The 19,845-nt window shown below is 43.5% G+C and overlaps 1 protein-coding gene across 1 annotated transcript in view; it reads right to left on the bottom strand.

The window, feature by feature from the left end:
- The window catches only part of LOC126204281 (protein still life, isoform SIF type 1-like), a 534,865-nt gene that overhangs the window by 273,882 nt on the left and 241,138 nt on the right, over window positions 1-19,845 (bottom strand). The window contains exon 10 of the mRNA XM_049938668.1: window positions 7,463-7,592. Coding sequence (XP_049794625.1) covers window positions 7,463-7,592 — 130 coding nt within the window. The remainder of the gene's footprint in view (window positions 1-7,462; window positions 7,593-19,845) is intronic.

Genomic DNA, 19,845 nt, shown 5'->3' with positions numbered 1-19,845 from the left:
TGGTGCATCATTCGCTTAAAGTACGCTCTTATTTACCTATTTCTTACGGACTATAGGGAATGTAATAAGTTTCTTTACGTCGAAATGCCAAATGTTCCGTGCGAAACCTCGTAGGATATAAGAAGCATAAGATAGCTTTCTAATTTTATTTACTTTTTTTTATTTGCCTGCCACCATATCAGTTGCAAAAAGTGACAACAACGAACACTCAGAAATGCAATCCGTACATACAGAAAGAAGTAATTTAGTTGCATGTAAACATCGTAAATGACTATACTAAGAGAATAAAAAAAGTCTCATAAATAACAACCACTATCCATCCACATTATGAAGTAATATGAAACGCCAGCGGAAAAAACAGGTAGATAACTTCGTTAGAAATTGAATTACTGTACTGTTCGATCTGATGATCAACGCATCTGTTGAAAGACTAAAACTGGAAGAAAGAAAAAACAAACAGGCAAGTTCAGAGCTGTTAGCATTCGAAGTTTTGATTTAAGGGGAGACAACCAGCTACGTCAATATTTGAAGGGAAAGAAGCAGACAACAACCGACCACGCGAGGGTAGACCAAACAGAATTCTGATGCAGTCTCTTCCCCCCGGTAACAAAAGAAGGTAGTTATTTGTACAGACAATGCAAAAAATATATCCCTGCCAAAAGTAGCAAGCAAAGACGTTAATTTAAGCGGCAACTTTCAATGTATACGTCCAGTATCTGCGTTCTTGTAACGGTCGAATCCTTCTTTTATGTTTTTTTTCTGAATGCATTGTGAAAAAGAGCTCAAATAAAGTGAGGTCATTTCTTTTTCACTTCATCATTCCTCCCTTGAGTGAGTATCTGCTTCCCCTCCATCCATTACGTAACTTTCAATCAAATTAGTAGCTTGAAGAAGATAAAAATCACATTTTCTGTGCGTGCTCATTCGTACTTAGAGCACGATAAAATTGTTCTGTTATGGAGCGCAAAGCGATGGAACACTTGAAGATTTCATGGAAATGATCGAAGCAACGAAATGTAAGCGATCTCCTTTGACTGTGATCATTCTTAATCAGGAACTGGAAAACTGTTGGACTCAAAATGTGCTGCAAAATACCCTCTAGAAACTCCGTTTATTAAGAACATATCATGTGAATGCAGCCACTGCCGTATGCTGAAATATGAAAGGACTTATCACGGAGGACTGCAAACTGTCATCATAAAGACACCATGATAATGTCAACCAATGGAAGGATTGTTTGAACTATCCATATCTTCTAATAACATTATGTTTAACGTCAGAATTCCTTTTTTGTCTAGTGCACAATAGCTTTGCAGTTACCCACTTTCGCTGTAATCTAGCTTAAACAATTCCGTTCTTTACTGTAGAACTCCTTCTAGTTTCTACGCTAAAATATAAAGAATTGGAAAACCTGATTAAGTTTTTTTACGTCCTGGGGCTGTGAAATTCTTCAGTCACCTAAACATACGTGATGTGAGTACTATCACTGTATTCATTTTGACCACATTATCATAGAATTATTGCATCTTTTCCGCTTGACTTACTTGCTTCTTTCCCTTTTATTGCACTACATTTTGGGAAATTACTTCATTTTGGAAACACTCCAAAAACAATAAAGCTAGTTCCACATTCGATGCACCGACAATGTTTAATTTAAGAGATAAAAAGTCTTATTTTAACCTCCTTCTTATGTAAGCGAGGATACTACAGTGATTACAGTAAGAATGTTTTCGTTTTTATCTCGACGCCTTTAGCTGAATTTTACATGCTTGAAATGATATCCTAAAACCTATTTCTTTTTAATTTGCGAGTGCATTACAGAATGCCATTATTTGCTGCGAAGTTAACGAACGGGAGCGGCGAGTATTCTCAGAACGTCGCGCGGCAAAACTCAGCGTTGCTTGCAGCGGTACATGTCGAACTAGTTCCTCAGCCTCCCACAAGATGGCAGGCAAGTCGATGGCACCCAGCGGTGACAACGTTCCGTTGAACTGGAAATAAGGGAATTTGTTTCGCTCCGGTGCAGGAAGACGAAAAGGATAAAGACGATGTAACGATCCCTCTCGAATGAGGGCGAGGGAAGATGAAGCAATATATATCCAAGTACCAATAAGAAAAGAGATTTACTTTGAATTTCTTCAGTTTCTCGTCGACAAAAGAATATATTATTTCCGAAGCAACAGACGAAGGTAATCTGTTGTACGCAGATTTCAACTACTTACGTTTCACTGTTGACAAATCAGTTTTGTCACGAGGACGACTTTATGTACTAACTACACAAACGAGAAGTGTAGGTCAAAAATGTAGTAATTTTTACTTACTTGATAGATGCCACTTTGTGGAGATAGCATTTTGTCTGAAGAAAACTGCTGAAATAAATTGACGCAGTTCCTGCAGGTAATAATCATTTGCTGCATCATACTACACGTACCGTTCTCGCAATTTGAGACTCAGTTCAAAAATAGCAAAAATACAATGAAACTCCATATTCTTGGAATATTCTTGTACTATTACACACACACACAGACACACACACACAAACACACAAGTACATTATACTAGCCTTTCAGGACTGGATTAAGTTCCCGAATGTCATCTTCATGTTCAGCATGAATTTATATGAAGACTCTAAAGGCTGAGCGTCTGCTAGCTGATAATATCACATTGAGTATTTTTATCCGTTTTATCAGTATGAATTTTACTTTCAACAAACTTGCACAAACAACGATCAGTCGTTTTATCTAGAGTTGAATAAATATTGAATTACTTAAAATACCGGTACTTATCAGCTGGTTATTAACTTGCTTTTCGTCTGCGATACTGCAAGAGAAGACTGTTCGTCATCCAAAGATGAGCAGCTGAAATCTGTAGTGCATGATCTGTTAACTGTTCAAATCTTTTACACTGTAAGCAGAGAATCACTGTTTGTCACTTCACGTTGAACGGTATAATTTGACCATTAAGGAAGCTCATACTCTTTCTGTACTTGCAGAACATTTTAAAAGACCAATGTCTACTGTTATGTAATGACTTTTACACAAATTCCCGTAATTCCTTAATATTTAAACACACTGCAACATATTCCTGCACCTTCCCCTGGTTACTCGTTATTTGCACATATCGATACCTATCAGTGGAGCAGGTAACACGTGATTAGACTTCCTGGACATTTAAGGACATCGGAGTTTATGCTTTTGGAGGCCCTCTCTGAGGACACTGCACCGAATGCTGTCGCTGAAACTATGCAAATATTTTTTAACAGGGGAGCTGCTTTTCCTATGCATATAATGACATCGACCGCCGTGGGAACTTCCGACCAAGGTATTAACACGTTGACGCGAGTACATATGAACCACAAACTGCCTAGCGAGGTGGTAGTATATTGGACTCGTATCTGGGAGGACGCCAGTTATAAATAAATGTCGTGTGACTAGGGCCTCCCGTCGGGTAGACCGTTCGCCGGGTGCAAGTCTTTGATTTGACGCCACTTCGGAGGGCGTCAGTTCAAATCCCGGCACAGGATTTATGGTGTCCTGAGTAGCTTAAGACAAATGCTGGAATGGATCCTTAGAAATGGCGGTGATAATTTCTTTCCCCAAGTCGAGGTTTTGCTTTGTCCCTGATGACCTCAGTGTTTGCAAGGAAATGCCGAAACAAGTGAGTCTAGCGTACTCCCGAAGGCACAAAGTAGCAACTCCAAAGATTTTGTTGCAGTAACTGGCACGAGCGCTTTACTCGTTTAGAGTAGACAACATGTGAAAACACCAAGTTTATCGCTACTGTTTCCTCCTGACCGAGCTACTGAAATCGATAAACGTGGCAATTAGGAGAGACTAACATTTACTACTTTCACACCGTATAGCGATGGTTTTGATAAATTTGTCATCTATAGAGTACGACGCATGAACAGAACTAAGCCTCTACTAAACTCCTCCTAATCTCCGGGCTCCCTAATTTTGAATCAGATGCTTTGGAGGATTTCGAAACGTTTATGCTTGGTGTTCAGCCAATGTCAACGTTACAGTCTGGCAACCGTAATATTATGTACAGCCCAGTAGTAGCCAGTGAATGTCGTATTGCGCTGTGGGGCTTTTTAGTGCTTTGCAAAGTGCGCGAAAAACTTCCTAGTTAATTGTGATTCCTCGAAAATTAAATTTTTTTATTGGTCTGAAGCGAAGAAAGTGATAAACACTGTCACTGAACGCTGCTTTTGTGAAGTAGTACAGATTTTGTATCAGTAAGTACCAATATTGGAAATGACAATAGGGCACATTTACAAAATGTCTATTCGTTCGTCACTTTCGTATGTCGCTTCTTTCATACTGGCGCTTTCTACAGGACATGAATACTACCAGAGCTGTGATGGATATGAGAGGCTTGTTTGATACTGGAATGACGGCCAACGCGTAACGGTATGTGCAAGTGACAATCAAAGAAAGTCCCTTTCCTTTTCTGTGTTCTCTTCACAGAGCGATCAATGGTTTCTACCTTCATAGGAGTCGTTTGTATTTTTGATACATCCAGAATGTTGTTACTGAGAACTGATGCGGATTTTGTAGTCGTTATAGAAAACAACCCGTCACTATGGAAGTTTCACGAAACTGCCTCTTTCCCCGATGAAGTCTGTGTGCTGGGAAGAGCTTATTTCTCCCACTCGCAGCAGTTCTCTCTGGATGCGATAAGGTAGAGCTTAGCGAATAATTCTGCGCGTCTTCGGTCTCGGAATCGCAGCTGACAGAGTCACACAGTTAAAGCTTTCACGACTGGCTGTCATATTTGTTGGTGAATCTTCCGGCTTGTGTGATCGTAGTTTATGAAACATTTTCCTTCCCGCCGCGTCTTGCCAACTGGCAGGACGGACGTCGGAGAGCGACGTAAATGACGTGAAATGGGGGCGTGATAAGCAGAGACAATCCTTGTCAAAGATAATTTACAACTACCGAACTGTCGTATGTGAAAGGTAAAATTTATGTATCGATTCTCTGGAACCACTGTCCATGTATCATTAGGTTCGATGGATCCCACTTTTCTATTAAAAACTGTCCAGATACTTACAATGCGGTTAAGGTGCCCTAACGCTATCATTTTATGCAACCCGCAATTTTTTGGTTGGCCTTCATAAACCACGCGAGAGATTTTCGTAATCTATCGTTCGCTACGTGCAAACTATTAGTCGTACAGAAAATAATGAGTAGGAACATTGAAGTTAACGAAGTTAAATTTTGTACTGTGATACGTTTTCGCTGGAGGCCACGGTTTTCGAGTTACTCTAGTAAAACGTACAAAAATTATCTTCAAACGCACCTCCACCCCCCGAGCCGGGATTTCCAGTAAGTTGTTCGTGGCACTCTCTCCTAACGCTGCTCGAATTATTCGACCTTTTTTGCTGGCTATTAATTGAGCTATAACACCAACTAGCATAGTCGGCTATTTCTAACATTATTAATTTAAATGTGTCTGTGAGGTTGGTGAAAGAAACACGACTTGTGTAAATATTGCGCTAAAGCTAATTATGTTGACGATTCTATGCGAACTTATTCCTCACAAGTACAGTAGTTTTGTAGTCAGAACCCCTTACGAATACAACATTGTAACTATTCATTTTATACCGTTCAATCTTACAAAACTGATAGGTAAAATTTACACAAATGTCAGTTTTTCAAATTGAAAGTGCTCAACTTCGACCGCGGTTTAATAAGGGCAGTCAATGCAGACGATAAATGGAATACGGTTAAATAACTGGTGCAGTAGCATATATTTCTACAGTGATAGCAGGGAGTGTCGTGAACTGTATACTAAAAATCCTGACAGGTTAGCTCGAAAACTAAGGTCTCTAGCGGAAACGTATCCCAATACAAAATTTAACGACATTAAATTTCGTACAAACTAGGTCCCGTTAATTTTTTCTATAGGACTAATAATTTGCGCGTAGCGAGTGAGATTATATGAAAATCTCGCGCGTGGTTTATGAAGGCCAGATGTGGCACTGTGAATTGCATAAAACGATAGCTGTAGAGGCATCTGAATCATCATGTATGTATTACAACGGCTTCTCTGTCTTCACAAAACACAATACGTGTCCTCCCTACACAATAAAACATCATTGGCCATGGATGACGAGGCGATACTGAAAAGAAATATTGCAAAGTTTTAGCGACTCCATTTGACGCATTGACCTGCAGCTGTACTCCTATTGAAGTTAGTTAGCATTGGACAGAGAGTGAGCTGGAGCTGCCCCATCACTCATACACTAACGGGAACTGTACTGGCATTGTCGGCCAGACTGCGTTGCCAATTTGGCTACACGAAGCATTGTGTCTGGCAACTCTCAAGCAGAACATTTTTCTTGGCGTGAAAATTTCACCTATGTCCAGGAAAAACACTAACCATTACTCCGGTCTTAATTGAAATTAAGAGCTGATTTTTTACATACTTGTACACGTACGTAAATTTCATAAATTTTAAGTGATTTTTGTAGGAGATACAGACTTTGATCTTCATCAAACTTCTTACGAGTTATATATTGAGACAACTGCGAAAACTAGCAGTTTTCCGGAATTTATAAAAAGCAAACACAAAACGAAATGAAACTTTGAAAAGATCCGTTGCTGAGCAAAGTATTTTGGGATTCAACGAAAAAAAAAAAGTTCAACGAGTTCAGTAGTTTTCATGATATGACATGATAAATTTAATACTGTTTCGTGGGGGGAAATAGTATATTACATTCAGAAAAATTACCATACCTTCGGCACTAAATAAATCATGGGCAGATTTTTCAAACGCTTAGAGATACTATAAAGATCGGTACCATACGCGGATTTCAGATTTTCCGCGATAGCGTTGGAAAATAGAGACTTTAAAGATATTTTGAAAAAAAATGTTGTTTTGAAACAGCCAAGAGATGCGGATACATTAATTTTAATCAACCGTCGGTTCCGATCTTTTGATCATCTTTATGTGGTTAAAATTATTTACAATAGCCTTCCTACTGTGACATCACATGAAATAAAAAACATTCAGCGTCACTGGCTTTTATTTGACGTCACATTCATAATGTTGCCAGCAAGGCTGAAGTAAATAATTGTATGATACCTGAAGATAACAGACTACCGAAATTGTTGGTAGATAAGGAATTATTTTATCACCAGCTCTTGGTGGTTTTGAAACATGACAATTTTGAAATACTTACGACCGCAAGGTCAGGATAACGTCGCGACTTCTGATCCTAAACGCCAAATGGCTCGCAATTTAAATCGTACTATAAGCATCACATCGAAGCCTAGCACCTTTCAGAACGTTTCTTGACGGAACCTACACACCTTCCGTACTTGAGGCGTGTCGGAGCACACTGAAGTGTGAACTACCTGTGAGGTGTCCGTTGGCTGAGGCTCGCAGGCGTACTTACCGGTGTCGGCGATCAGAGCTGCGTGCCCGCAGACGGCAGACGGAGGAGCAGACTTACCTCAGAGGAGGTGAGGTAGCAGAGGCGCGAGTCCGTGCTCTCGATGGAGGCTTGCTGCACGATGCCGTAGCGGCTCTCGCGGTCGCTCATGTAGTCGGAGCGCAGGCTGTCCTGCCGGTCGAAGATGTTCCTGCAACACCACCCCAACAGGTCACGGCCCGACTTCCTGGCCTCAGGTGCTCAACAGCTCCCCTCCAGTATTGTTCCCAGTTTTTCCTGTGTGGAACACACAACGACACGAGGTTCCCCAGCAGATCGCTTGGGAGGGGGGCAGGGTGGGCACACCTCTTCCCTCCTACAATGTCTTCACAAACCGAACTCAAATCCTGCCCCCTCCCACTCCCCCTTCTCCCTCCCCCAACACACATATAACAGTTTAGTACGCCCGGTCCAGTCCGTGATTTTCATCTGTCACTTATCAACTCTTTCCCTTCAACAGTCATCCACTAACAGTCAAAATTCCAATTTGCGTCACGGTTCGAAGGCCACATTAAATACACTACTGACCATTAAAATTGCTACACCAAGAATAAAAGCAGATGATAAACGGGTATTCCTTGGACCAATATATTACACTAGAACTGACATGTGATTACATTTTTACGCAATTTGGGTACATAGATCCTGAGAAATCAGAACCCAGAACAACCACTTCTGGCCGTAATAACGGCCTTGATACGCCTCGGCATTGAGTCAAACAGAGCTTGGAGGGCGTGTACGGGTACAGCTGACCATGCAGCTTCAACACGATACCACAGTTCATCAAGGGTAGTGATCGTATTGTGACGAGCCAGTTGCTCGGCCGCCATTGACCAGACGTTTTAAATTGGTGAGAGGTCTGGAGAATGTGCTGGCCAGGGCAGCAGTCGAACATTTTCTGTATCCAGAAACGCCCGTACAGGACCTGCAACATGCGCTCTTGCATTATCCTGCTGAAATGTAGGGTTTCGCAGGGATCGAATGAAGGGTAGACCAATGGGTCGTAACACATCTGAAATGTAACGTCCACTGTTCCAAGTGCAGTCTATGCGAACAACAGGTGACCGAGTCGTGTAACCAACGGCACCCCACACCATCACGCCGGATGATACGCCAGTAGCCAACCAGTGTAACCGAGCGGTTCTAGGTGCTACAGGCTGGAACCGCGCGACCGCTACAGTCGCAGGTTCGAATCCTGCCTCGGGCATGGGTATGTGTGATGTCCTTAGGTTAGTTAGGTTTAAGTAGTTCTAAGTTCTAGGAGACTGATGACCTCAGATGTTAAGTCCAATAGTGCTCAGAGCCATTTGAACCACTTTTTTGATAGGCCAGTATGGCGATGAAGAATACACGCTTCCAATGTGCGTTCACCGCGATGCCGCGAAACACGGAGCTACCATCAAGATGCTGTAAACAGAACCTGGATTCATCCGAAATAATGACGTTTTGCCATTCGTGCACCCAGGTTCGTCGTTGAGTACACCATCGCAGAAGCTCCTGTCTGTGATGCAGCGTCAAGGGTAACCGCAGCCATGGTCTCCGAGCTGATAGTCCATGCTGCTGCAAACGTCGTCGAATTGTTCGTGCAGATGTTTGTTGTCTTGCAAACGTCCCCATCTGTTAGGGATCGAGACAGGACTGCACGATCCGTTACAGCCATGCGGATAAGATGCCTCTCATCTCGACTGCTAGTGATACGAGGCCGTTGGGATCCGGCACGGTGTTTCGTATTACCCTCCTGAACCCACTGATTCCATATTCTGCTAACGGTCATTGGATCTCGAGCAACGCGAGCAGCAATGTTGCGATACGATAAACCGCAATCGCGATAGGCTACAATCCGACCTTGATGAAAGTCGGAAACGTGATGGTACGCATTTCTCCTCCTTACAGGAGGCATCACAAGAAAGTTTCATGAGGCAACGCCGGTCAACTGCTGTTTGTGTATGAGAAATCGGTTGGAAACTTTCCTCATGCCAGCCGGTTGTAGGTGTCGCCATCGGCGCCAAGCTTGTGTGAATGCTCTGAAAAGCTAATCATTTGCATATCACAGCATCTTCTTCCTGTCGGTTAAATTTCGCATCTGTAGCACGTCATGTTCGTGGTGTAGCAATTTTAATGGCCAGTAGTGTAGTAATCCCACTTATAACTATCTGAATAAGACATTTATAAGATCGAAGGAATGCGCCGGCATACCACCACTAACAGGGCCATGTCTAGGAAAGAACCGCTGTGTTGAAACCAACCTTCATGTTGATGAAAGCTTTACTTTTACCAAAACTGGACAAACTTGTTAGTAATGAGTGATCCGCGATCATTGTTTCTCTAAAATACGCTTATTTCCTGTCTGTCGGTATCTGCTTTATCTTCTCCAGACTACTGATTTCAGGCTATGTCACACATTTTTAGCTCATTGTTACTTACACAGCAACCCGTGTTACAGAAGTACAAGTTTCAGTGCAATGTATATAAGGTATATATGAATGATTAGAAGGGCGACGGTACATGAAACTACTAACCAGGAGACAAAATAGCTACTGTACGACTGAAAATAAGTGTATTTACTTCTACCACTTTTAATAAAACTGACAAATCTAATGGATATCGAATAGTAGCAAATATAATATACAAGAAACTATCAGCCTTGATTGCAGTAATGAAACCAACCTTTACCTAGGTTTCAGCCCAAATAATTGAGGCTTCTTCAGAAGATATACCTGAATCTGTAATGTGTCTGACAGGGCAAACTCTAGAAATAAAACTAAAACAGACTGAATTTCTAGACCCTGCCCTCTTAGACAAATTATAGATTCAGGTATATCTTCTGAAGAAGGCTGAAGTATTTGGGCTGAAACCTAGGTAAACGTTGGTTTCATTACCGCAATCGAGTCTAATAGTTTCTTATATATTAGATTATCACGATTGCTGACTGTGCTGCAATGTTGACAGTACAAAAAGTAGCAAATATATCCAAAACCATTAGTCATGGAATCTCAAAAGTATTTCGTCATTCACCGTGAAACTACTACGAATGCCAAAAATACCCCCCTCCCCCCCCCCCTCCACACCCATTCTCGTTTCCACGCCCAGATCCTGGTTATGCACTTCGGCAATATTGATATCTACACACTGCATTACTCAAATAGTTTCTTCTCATTGGGTATGGAGGGAGGGAGGGGTGTTGGAGTGGCCATTCTCTCTTGTTGTTGTTGATAGGAGGATACAGGATGTGTTCACTACGTCTCGATGACTACGTAAGTGTCACACCAGATTTCATAACGATAAATGTCGCTTTGTACTGGATTATGGATACTATTTTGTCCACGACGAAAACCAAAACTTGCACATGACTTCTGCGATATTTTGTAACCAATGTCCTATGGAAAAGAAAACTGAGGCTCTGTTAGATAACCATCAATTTGCCTTTCGGGAAGGTAAAGGCAACAGAGGCAGTTCTGAGGCTGCAATTGGTAATGGAAGCAAGACGTAATAAAATCAAGTTACATTCGTAGGCTTCGTTGACCCAGAAAAAGCGTTCAGCAAGGTAAAACGTTGCAAGACGTTCGAAATCCTGAGAAAAATAGAAGAAAGCTGTAGGAAAGCATAGATAATCTCTTATACGTTGGTCTGGTAACTCCTCCAAAAGCCCTGGATCGATTTCAACCAAATTTGGTACAAAAACAACAGGCTTCAGGCGTATCAGCTCTATGGCGTTCATATAATTTCCCATCCCCAATAGGAGCAGAGACATGGGCAAATACATGTTTATTTCCCACTCCCTGCATGAAGGGGTGTTGTGTCAGAATCGTATCGGCCTGTTGTATCGACTTCCTTTGCAATGCGGCCTATTTGAAGGGCTTATTTCAGTAGTGGTACAAGTCCATTTTTGTTCATTCTGAGGTACAGAGTCCTAAAGTTAAATGAACGCTGAAACATCTGCAGTTGAGATACAATAAATATTCAAATATGTATACTTGAGTATTTCTGGTATCTCAACTGCAGACATTTAAGCGCTCATTTAACTTTAGGACTTTCTGTATCTCAGAATGAACAAAAATGGACTTGTACCACTATAGAAATAAGCCCTTCATATGTCAGGAGCAAATTTTCAAGCCCCCGATACATCCTGCCCCGCATGACAGGCATGTTGTGGGAGTAAAATTGGCCTGCTTCTTTGAACTGTATGGCAGGGGCTACACGTGCCACTGAGAGTAGCTGGGGACAGGATGAGACGGATGGAGGAGGAGATGGACAAAGCGAGATGGAGGAGGAAATAGACGAAAATGGCTCAAATGGCTCTGAGCACTATGGGACTAAACTTCTGAGGTCATCAGTCCCCTAGAACTTAGAACTACTTAAACCTAACCAACCTAAGAATATCACACACTTCCATGCCCGAGGCAGGATTCGAACCTGCGACCGTAGAGGTCGCGCGGTTCCAGACTGTAGCGCCTAGATCCGCTCGGCCACTCCGGCCGGCTAGAGGAAATAGACTGATAGGAGAGGAAATCTGGACGCATAAGGCAGGTGGAAGGTATAGAGGGCTAATAGACAGGTAGAAATTAAAGCGGGGAGGCGTGAGATGGAAAGAGAGATGGTGAGGAAATATGGTCAGGAGGAGGGAGGGGGGGGGGAGATATGGTCAGATATGGGGAATGGAGGAACTGGACAAAGATAGTGGGAGGAGGTGATTAAGAGACAAGGGTGTGGATAGGAGGAGATAGACAGATAGAGGTGGTGTATTAGGCTTTCATCTAAATTCTTCAATGTATACATGGAAGAAAGAATGACGGAATTTAAGAAACGTTCAATTGTAGGGTTAAAATTCTAGGTGAAATAATATGAATGATAAGATTCGCTGAAGACATTGTTATCGCCAGTGAAAGCAAGAAAGCATTATTTAATTATTTATTTATTTGTTGCAAAATTATAGACCTGTTATCTGTTGTTTTAAAACATGTCGTATACATTACAATTTTTGTTTGTCATCTTCTTTGTAGTTTTTTGTTTTGTTTTTATTTACAACATTTTATAAAGAATAATATCTTTCTAAAATTACAGTAATTTAACGTTGAAATATAAGTAAAATTTTGTTGTTTTAAGAAGAGTATAAAACGATGATAGAATAGAGGAGACATCCGTTAGTGCCATCACCGATTGTGACTGGCGGTGAATACCTCAGAATGCTTTTGACCGCCAATCACAACAAAAAAGTTTGTTTAGTACTATAGAAACAGAAAAATAATACTTCTAATCGTATGCATTAGCATTGCGTGGTTATCGATGTACAAGATCTGGTGCTTCCTTGGCTATATCGCAAGATCATTACGGTTATTTACTGTTACATCTCGTCTTCCCCATCCTGTTGCTCTTCAGTGTCACTATTTTCGCTTTCACTGTGAGTGTCGCTGTACACCCTATCGAGACTGGTGTTACGTTACATATAGGCCTGCCTGTTAATTCGTGCCCGTAGGTATTCTTCACGTGCTGTTTTTGAAATACCGTTTGTCAATACATTTATTTATGGTCATTGCTCTTCGTCTCTTTTTGCTGTATGGATATGTGTGTCTGTTTCTATATAGTCTAAGTGCAGCGTACGTCTGTTGCTCAGTACTGCCCACAGAAGAAGACATTGTGTTCTGGAGAACCTTCTTCCCCGCATCTGCACGAAGGTGTCCGTCTTAGACCCACGCGGTTTAAGGGCGTGGGATAAGGTCCGGTCCGGTTGAGGAATGTACCATATCGCGGCTGCGTTCGATATGTTTCATTCTCAACCGAACCTTATGGCATGGAGGAGGTCATGCATACTTCGTCCCTTATTACGTACATCCCACTCACCTTGCCATGTATCCAAACGCCAACTTTTAATGTGTCGTCTATATCGGTACATTAGTTACTGTGTGTATCTTATCCTGTCTCCCCATCTTTGGCCAGTACCTTGCAGCTCTGTATTTGATCGTGATATCTACGCGGCAAGCATTGCAGGACATAGTGCATGAAATGAACCGTCTGCTGAGGACAGAATATGGACTAAAAGTGAGGCGGAGGAGAATGTAATTAGGTGTAGCTGAAATAGCATTACCGATAATCTTAACATCAAAATTGGGGGTAGCGAAGAAGACAAGGAACTGTGCTGCCATGGAAGCAAAATATCCCATGACAGACGAAGCTAGGAGGAAATAAAAAGCTGATTAGTGCAGGCAGAGTGGAAACTGGTGATCTATGTATGTCTGCTAGTTCCAAACATTAGCCTTAACCTTGGAGCATAGCATTGTATGGTAGTGAATCATGGACTCTCGAACAATCAGAAAAAGAGAGTCGAAGCGTTTCAGACGGTATGCTTCAGACGTATGTTGAAAATTGAGATGAAGAATGGAGAAATTCTGTAAAGAATGGAAGAAGAAAAAGACATATGGAAATCACCGTAAATAAGAAGAGACAGGATGATGGGACATCCGTTGAAACATCAGGCAGTAGGTTCCATGGTACTAGAGGGAACTGTAGAGGATAAAAATTTTAGGGGGACACTGAGATTGGACCACATCCAATAAATAATTCAAAATTTATGGAGCGTGCGCTACTGTGAGATGAAGGAATTTGTGAGAGGCTGTATGTAAACAGTAAAATCCTGAGGACTTAGAAAAAGGTCATAAGCACAAACACTCCGGACACGAGGGAATGGGGAAATGGCTCCATTATGTTCTTCCAGAATACGGAATAATTCAAAATTAACTCGGTGAGAAATACAGGAAACCATTTTGAGAAATCACCACATTGTAGTTTTAGTTTCAGAAATTTTAATTCCAAAATTACTTTCAGTTTTTTTTGGTTTTAAGGAGATTTTCAGTTAAAAAATGAAAAATAAAAGTGAGTAAGTGTAACCTGAAGATACGAATCCTGTGCTTAGACGATCGTGTTCGTTTATCTCATATTTCATCTCCGGCAATACTTTGCTAATGTGAATAATTCGTTTCTGCATCGTGTTCCGAAGTTCACTTTGAATTGCAGGTCCTCATATAACTGTCTGGGTAAGTCAGTTCAGAGGTCAGAAAGAAGATAGGGGATTACACCCCTCGTAGGTCGATGCCACAGTGGTACTGAAAGCAACTTTTGGTTTCGAACGAGCTACCTTCGAATGAAGGGCGATTCTGTCAGCGTGCATTGGTTGCAAATGCCGGAACAGAAATACTCTTTCCCTTTGCGAAATGTGAGTGTACTCTTAAGTGTATCTGTTAAGTGTAGGCGCCCGGAGTTTCTAGCGTCTACCTTATGTCGTTGATGTCCTCTAAGAAGTTTTAGGAGCCAAAAAAGTCTTACAACTGCTGCTGCTGTTTCCGAAAAATCGTGGCCTATCTGTAGTAAACAGACACTACAGCTAGGACGAGAAAAGCCAGCAGACGAGCCCATGGGACGAGAGGGAACCCCAATAACTCAATGCTTTTAGGAGCCGAAAAGGTCTTCCAGCTGCTGCTGCTGCTGTTTTCGAAAAATCATGGCGTAACTGAAGTAACCAGACACTACAGCTAGGAAGAACAGCCAGCAGACGTGCCGATGGTAGGAGAGAGAACCCCAAAAGCTCAATGGTCGTGTGGTCCCGTAATAGGACATTAAAGGTGCTGGGCATAAGAATATCCAATAAGAGTCAGTGGTCCTCGGTGTACAGATAGGTGATGCAATCTGATCCGTCCACATGCCGTCTACAGACAGCAAAGATAGTCTGCCATAAGCTTCTCCAGTGGCACCCAGTTGGGCATGGCTGCTGGGTGGCATCCGCAGGCAGGCGCAACTACCTACCAGGTAGCTCTATTGCACGCATACTGCGCATGTGTGAACCACTTGGCCATGGCAGTAGAGTCGCCTACGCTGCTGGTACATCAAATGTTTGGCCACACCAGTTCGTGCTGCTAAAATGCACCCGTCTGTCCATGAATGGGCCATCAGGTTGAAGGGAGCCTATCTGATATTGAAAGTAGAGAGAAACCAGCGAAATTAGATATAATCAAATAGCAGCAGTGAGCTATTGCAGCTAGTACTGATAGTGGTTCTCCACTTGTGTTAGTTACCCTAGAAATGTCATCAGTGGAATTCCTTGAGAAGGCACTACCAGTCCAACTATGAGCCTTTTGCAGGACTCGTCGCATGGGTTGGAAGTCATTCTGATTTGGCTTTCAGACTTGAGCGGATGGGCAAAGTAATGCCTGCCACAAGGCCTGCGTGACTGGGTTCAAAAATGGCTCTGAGCACTATGGGACTCAACTGCTGAGGTCATAAGTCCCCTAGAACTTAGAACTACTTAAACCTAACTAACCTAAGGACAACACACACATCCATGCCCGAGGCAGGATTCGAACCTGCGCCGTACCGGTCGCGCGGTTCCAGACTGTAGCGCCAGAACCGCTCGGCCACCAGCGGCCGGCTGCGTGACTGGGAACTGCAGATTTGCAAGAGGAAGCAGGCGTGTTGGCAGGACTCAATTCTGCAAAAATATGTGATAATCTGAAGGCACGCTGAATGGATGATGATCATGTTTGGTCTGTGGGTCCCTCAACGACGCAGTTATCAGCGACCATGCAAATTCCCAATATTTTTACTGTATAGGATCGCCACTTTCCCGAATGATGATGAAATGATGAGGACAACACAAACACCCAGTCCCTGAGAAAATCCGCAGCAAGCTGGGAGTCGAACCCAGGACCCTGTGATTCAGAGGTAACACGATCAGAAGCAGAGGTTGGATGGATTGAGTTACTTGCTGCTGCGAACACCATTGCATGCGTCGGCTGCCATAACCATGGTCACGTTTCTGGTCATTTGCTTCCGTTTCTGCCTTATGCAAATTGTGACACTTGTCACTCACCTGGACGAGCTTTATTTGCATTGTCAATTTTCGTCAATTGCTGCAACGATTGTCTCTGATACTGTATTAGGTGTCTGTCTTGCTCTTAGTTACAGTAGACACCAGTGAATGTGGATTAATTGAGGACTATTCTGTGTTTTGGAGCTCGAAAAACAGACTAACTATACCTTCTGTTTCCCTAAAGTAGGAAATCGTTATTTCACTAATTCTGTTGGATTTTTTGGAGCTTAACATTAACTTTGTCTTGTGTTTTTTAAACTGCTTAGAATTGTAATGCCAAGAATTTTGCTGGGTATTTCCCGTGGGTTAATCCACATATTGATTATATTAGCTAAGATAAGCCAGTTTTATTAACGTTTCCTGACATTTTATTAATTTTTAGGTACTTTTCGGTTTAAGACTTCATGAAAGTGTTTGTCCTGTTTCTATTGCTTAAATTGTTATGCTAGGTTTTAATCAACTGCTTTCTTTGGACGTCATACTTTGGCCAGTTACTGTGGGAACTTAAGAGAGTCAGAAGAGTGTACTTCCAGTTTTGGTGACTGAGGCGGTCACTTGGCTCTATGGATTATCCTTCTTGTTGTAAACGTATTTTGGTATGTCTTCATACGTTGTGTATTTTTGGTAATGCTTCGACAACGTAATGTGTTTCTTTTTTGATTAATGTAGTGCTGGCCTCTGCAGATAAAATTCTGGTTTCTTTTGGGGAATGCCTTTTTTTTTTGGCCTGTGTACTTCCGCACCCAGCTCTTCACCCTACCATTCAAGTAGACTATGTTCACATTCCTCAGACTATTGGGAAGAGAAAATTAGTGTAGTGATTGTGCTGCAACATTGTATTTTGCGACATACGCCTCTTCCCGCTGCCCCAGCTGGCCGCGCTTGAACGGATTTACTGCTCGAGAGTCTCTCGGGTACGTTTGGCAGAGTGTGTCCAACATCAGTGCCACAAAGAGATTTCCTGCATTGGCGCAACAAAGCAGGACAGTTTGCAGCAAGATGAGGAACTGACCCACACAGCATTAGCAGGACAACACTGGGACTGTTGTGGAAGTGTGTTGAAATCTTACGACGTATTGCTGGGGGCCAGGCATTGCTGCAACAGCCATGTTTGACCGATGGGAGTCAGGAGAAGGGAGTCTACTGTATGGAGAAGTACCGGAAATCGGCGCCGTGGTCACTACGGAACTGGATGACAAACCCATTTTGTGTTACCAGGGGCTGAGGATTTGTGCGACAGCCAGCATTGTCTGTCGGTGTACTGACCCTGGATGTACTGGTCAGTGGGACGGAGTACACACAACGCAAACGCCTGAGCGACTGCCAGTGGCCACTATGTCTAACACGTGAGAAGTGTGGATCGGTGGTGGGCCTTGTGTGGGGCACTGGCCACATTTGTTTGGGTAGGGCGAGGCACAACCAAGTAGTCACTGCAGGCTGCTGTTTGGGGGGAGCTGCAGTTTGTTGGAGGCTAGCAACCAGTGTGAGAAGAGGAAATGTCTGGAACTTGGAATGCCATGGGGCCAAGCAGCGTGTAAAGGCACAAAAATCGGTGCAGGGTGTGGTCAAGATGTGTGTGGAAAGCACCTACTTGAAGAATGTCCAGTGTGTAGAGGAAAAAGTTGTAACCACAGCTACACTCCTGGAAATGGAAAAAAGAACACATTGACACCGGTGTGTCAGACCCACCATACTTGCTCCGGACACTGCGAGAGGGCTGTACAAGCAATGATCACACGCACGGCACAGCGGACACACCAGGAACCGCGGTGTTGGCCGTTGAATGGCGCTAGCTGCGCAGCATTTGTGCACCGCTGCCGTCAGTGTCAGTCAGTTTGCCGTGGCATACGGAGCTCCATCGCAGTCTTTAACACTGGTAGCATGCCGCGACAGCGTGGACGTGAACCGTATGTGCAGTTGACGGACGTTGAGCGAGGGCGTATAGTGGGCATGCGGGAGGCCGGGTGGACGTACCGCCGAATTGCTCAACACGTGGGGCGTGAGGTCTCCACAGTACATGGATGTTGTCGCCAGTGGTCGGCGGAAGGTGCACGTGCCCGTCGACCTGGGACCGGACCGCAGCGACGCACGGGTGCACGCCAAGACCGTAGGATCCTACGCAGTGCCGTAGGGGACCGCACCGCCACTTCCCAGCAAATTAGGGACACTGTTGCTACTGGGGTATCGGCGAGGACCATTCGCAACCGTCTCCATGAAGCTGGGCTACAGTCCCGCACACCGTTAGGCCGTCTTCCGCTCACGCCCCAACATCGTGCAGCCCGCCTCCAGTGGTGTCGCGACAGGCGTGAATGGAGGGACGAATGGAGACGTGTCGTCTTCAGCGATGAGAGTCGCTTCTGCCTTGGTGCCAATGATGGTCGTATGCGTGTTTGGCGCCGTGCAGGTGAGCGCCACAATCAGGACTGCATACGACCGAGGCACACAGGGCCAACACCCGGCATCATGGTGTGGGGAGTGATCTCCTACACTGGCCGTACACCACTGGTGATCGTCGAGGGGACACTGAATAGTGCACGGTACATCCAAACCGTCATCGAACCCATCGTTCTACCATTCCTAGACCGGCAAGGGAACTTGCTGTTCCAACAGGACAATGCACGTCCGCATGTATCCCGTGCCACCCAACGTGCTCTAGAAGGTGTAAGTCAACTACCCTGGCCAGCAAGATCTCCGGATCTGTCCCCCACTGAGCATGTTTGGGACTGGATGAAGCGTCGTCTCACGCGGTCTGCACGTCCAGCACGAACGCTGGTCCAACTGAGGCGCCAGGTGGAAATGGCATGGCTTGCCGTTCCACAGGACTACATCCAGCATCTCTACGATCGTCTCCATGGGAGAATAGCAGCCTGCATTGCTGCGAAAGGTGGATATACACTGTACTAGTGCCGACATTGTGCATGCTCTGTTGCCTGTGTCTATGTGCCTGTGGTTCTGTCAGTGTGATCATGTGATGTATCTGACCCCAGGAATGTGTCAATAAATTTTCCCCTTCCTGGGACAATGAATTCACGGTGTTCTTATTTCAATTTCCAGGAGTGTAGAAATAAAGAATAGTGGAGATTAGTTATTGCTGTACCCTACAGAGCATTAATGTTGTGCTTTTATCACGCACATCGGTTGGGGAGCACCTGACAGACTGTCAGGGGAAAGCTATTGGGCACTGAACACAGTGGAGGCAGTCACAGGCTGTTTTCTGTGTTATGTTTTGTGTTCGCACGTAGTCTTAAGATTTGTGCATGCTGCTGTCCATTACCAGTATATTAGACAACTTGTGCAGGCGTCTTTTAAGAAGTATTATGAGCAGCTGGTACAGTTTCTTGATAGCAGAGGTAGGTCTTATTGCACTTTTATTCACCACATTATCATATTGTGAATATCGTGGAGTCCGTCTCTTATTGATTGGTACCCACTTGTATGCCACTAGGGAAGCATTAGATCAGAATTTGAATATACTGTATTTGCTTAGGATAAGTTTTTTATTATTTTATGCGCTGTGATCATTTTTAAGTAAGAATTATTTTGGATC

Source organism: Schistocerca nitens, chromosome 9, assembly GCF_023898315.1.
Source record: "Schistocerca nitens isolate TAMUIC-IGC-003100 chromosome 9, iqSchNite1.1, whole genome shotgun sequence".
Lineage (NCBI taxonomy): Eukaryota > Metazoa > Arthropoda > Insecta > Orthoptera > Acrididae > Schistocerca > Schistocerca nitens.
The sequence above is the reverse complement of the archived record's forward strand: the minus strand, read 5'-3'. Positions and strand labels throughout refer to the sequence as shown.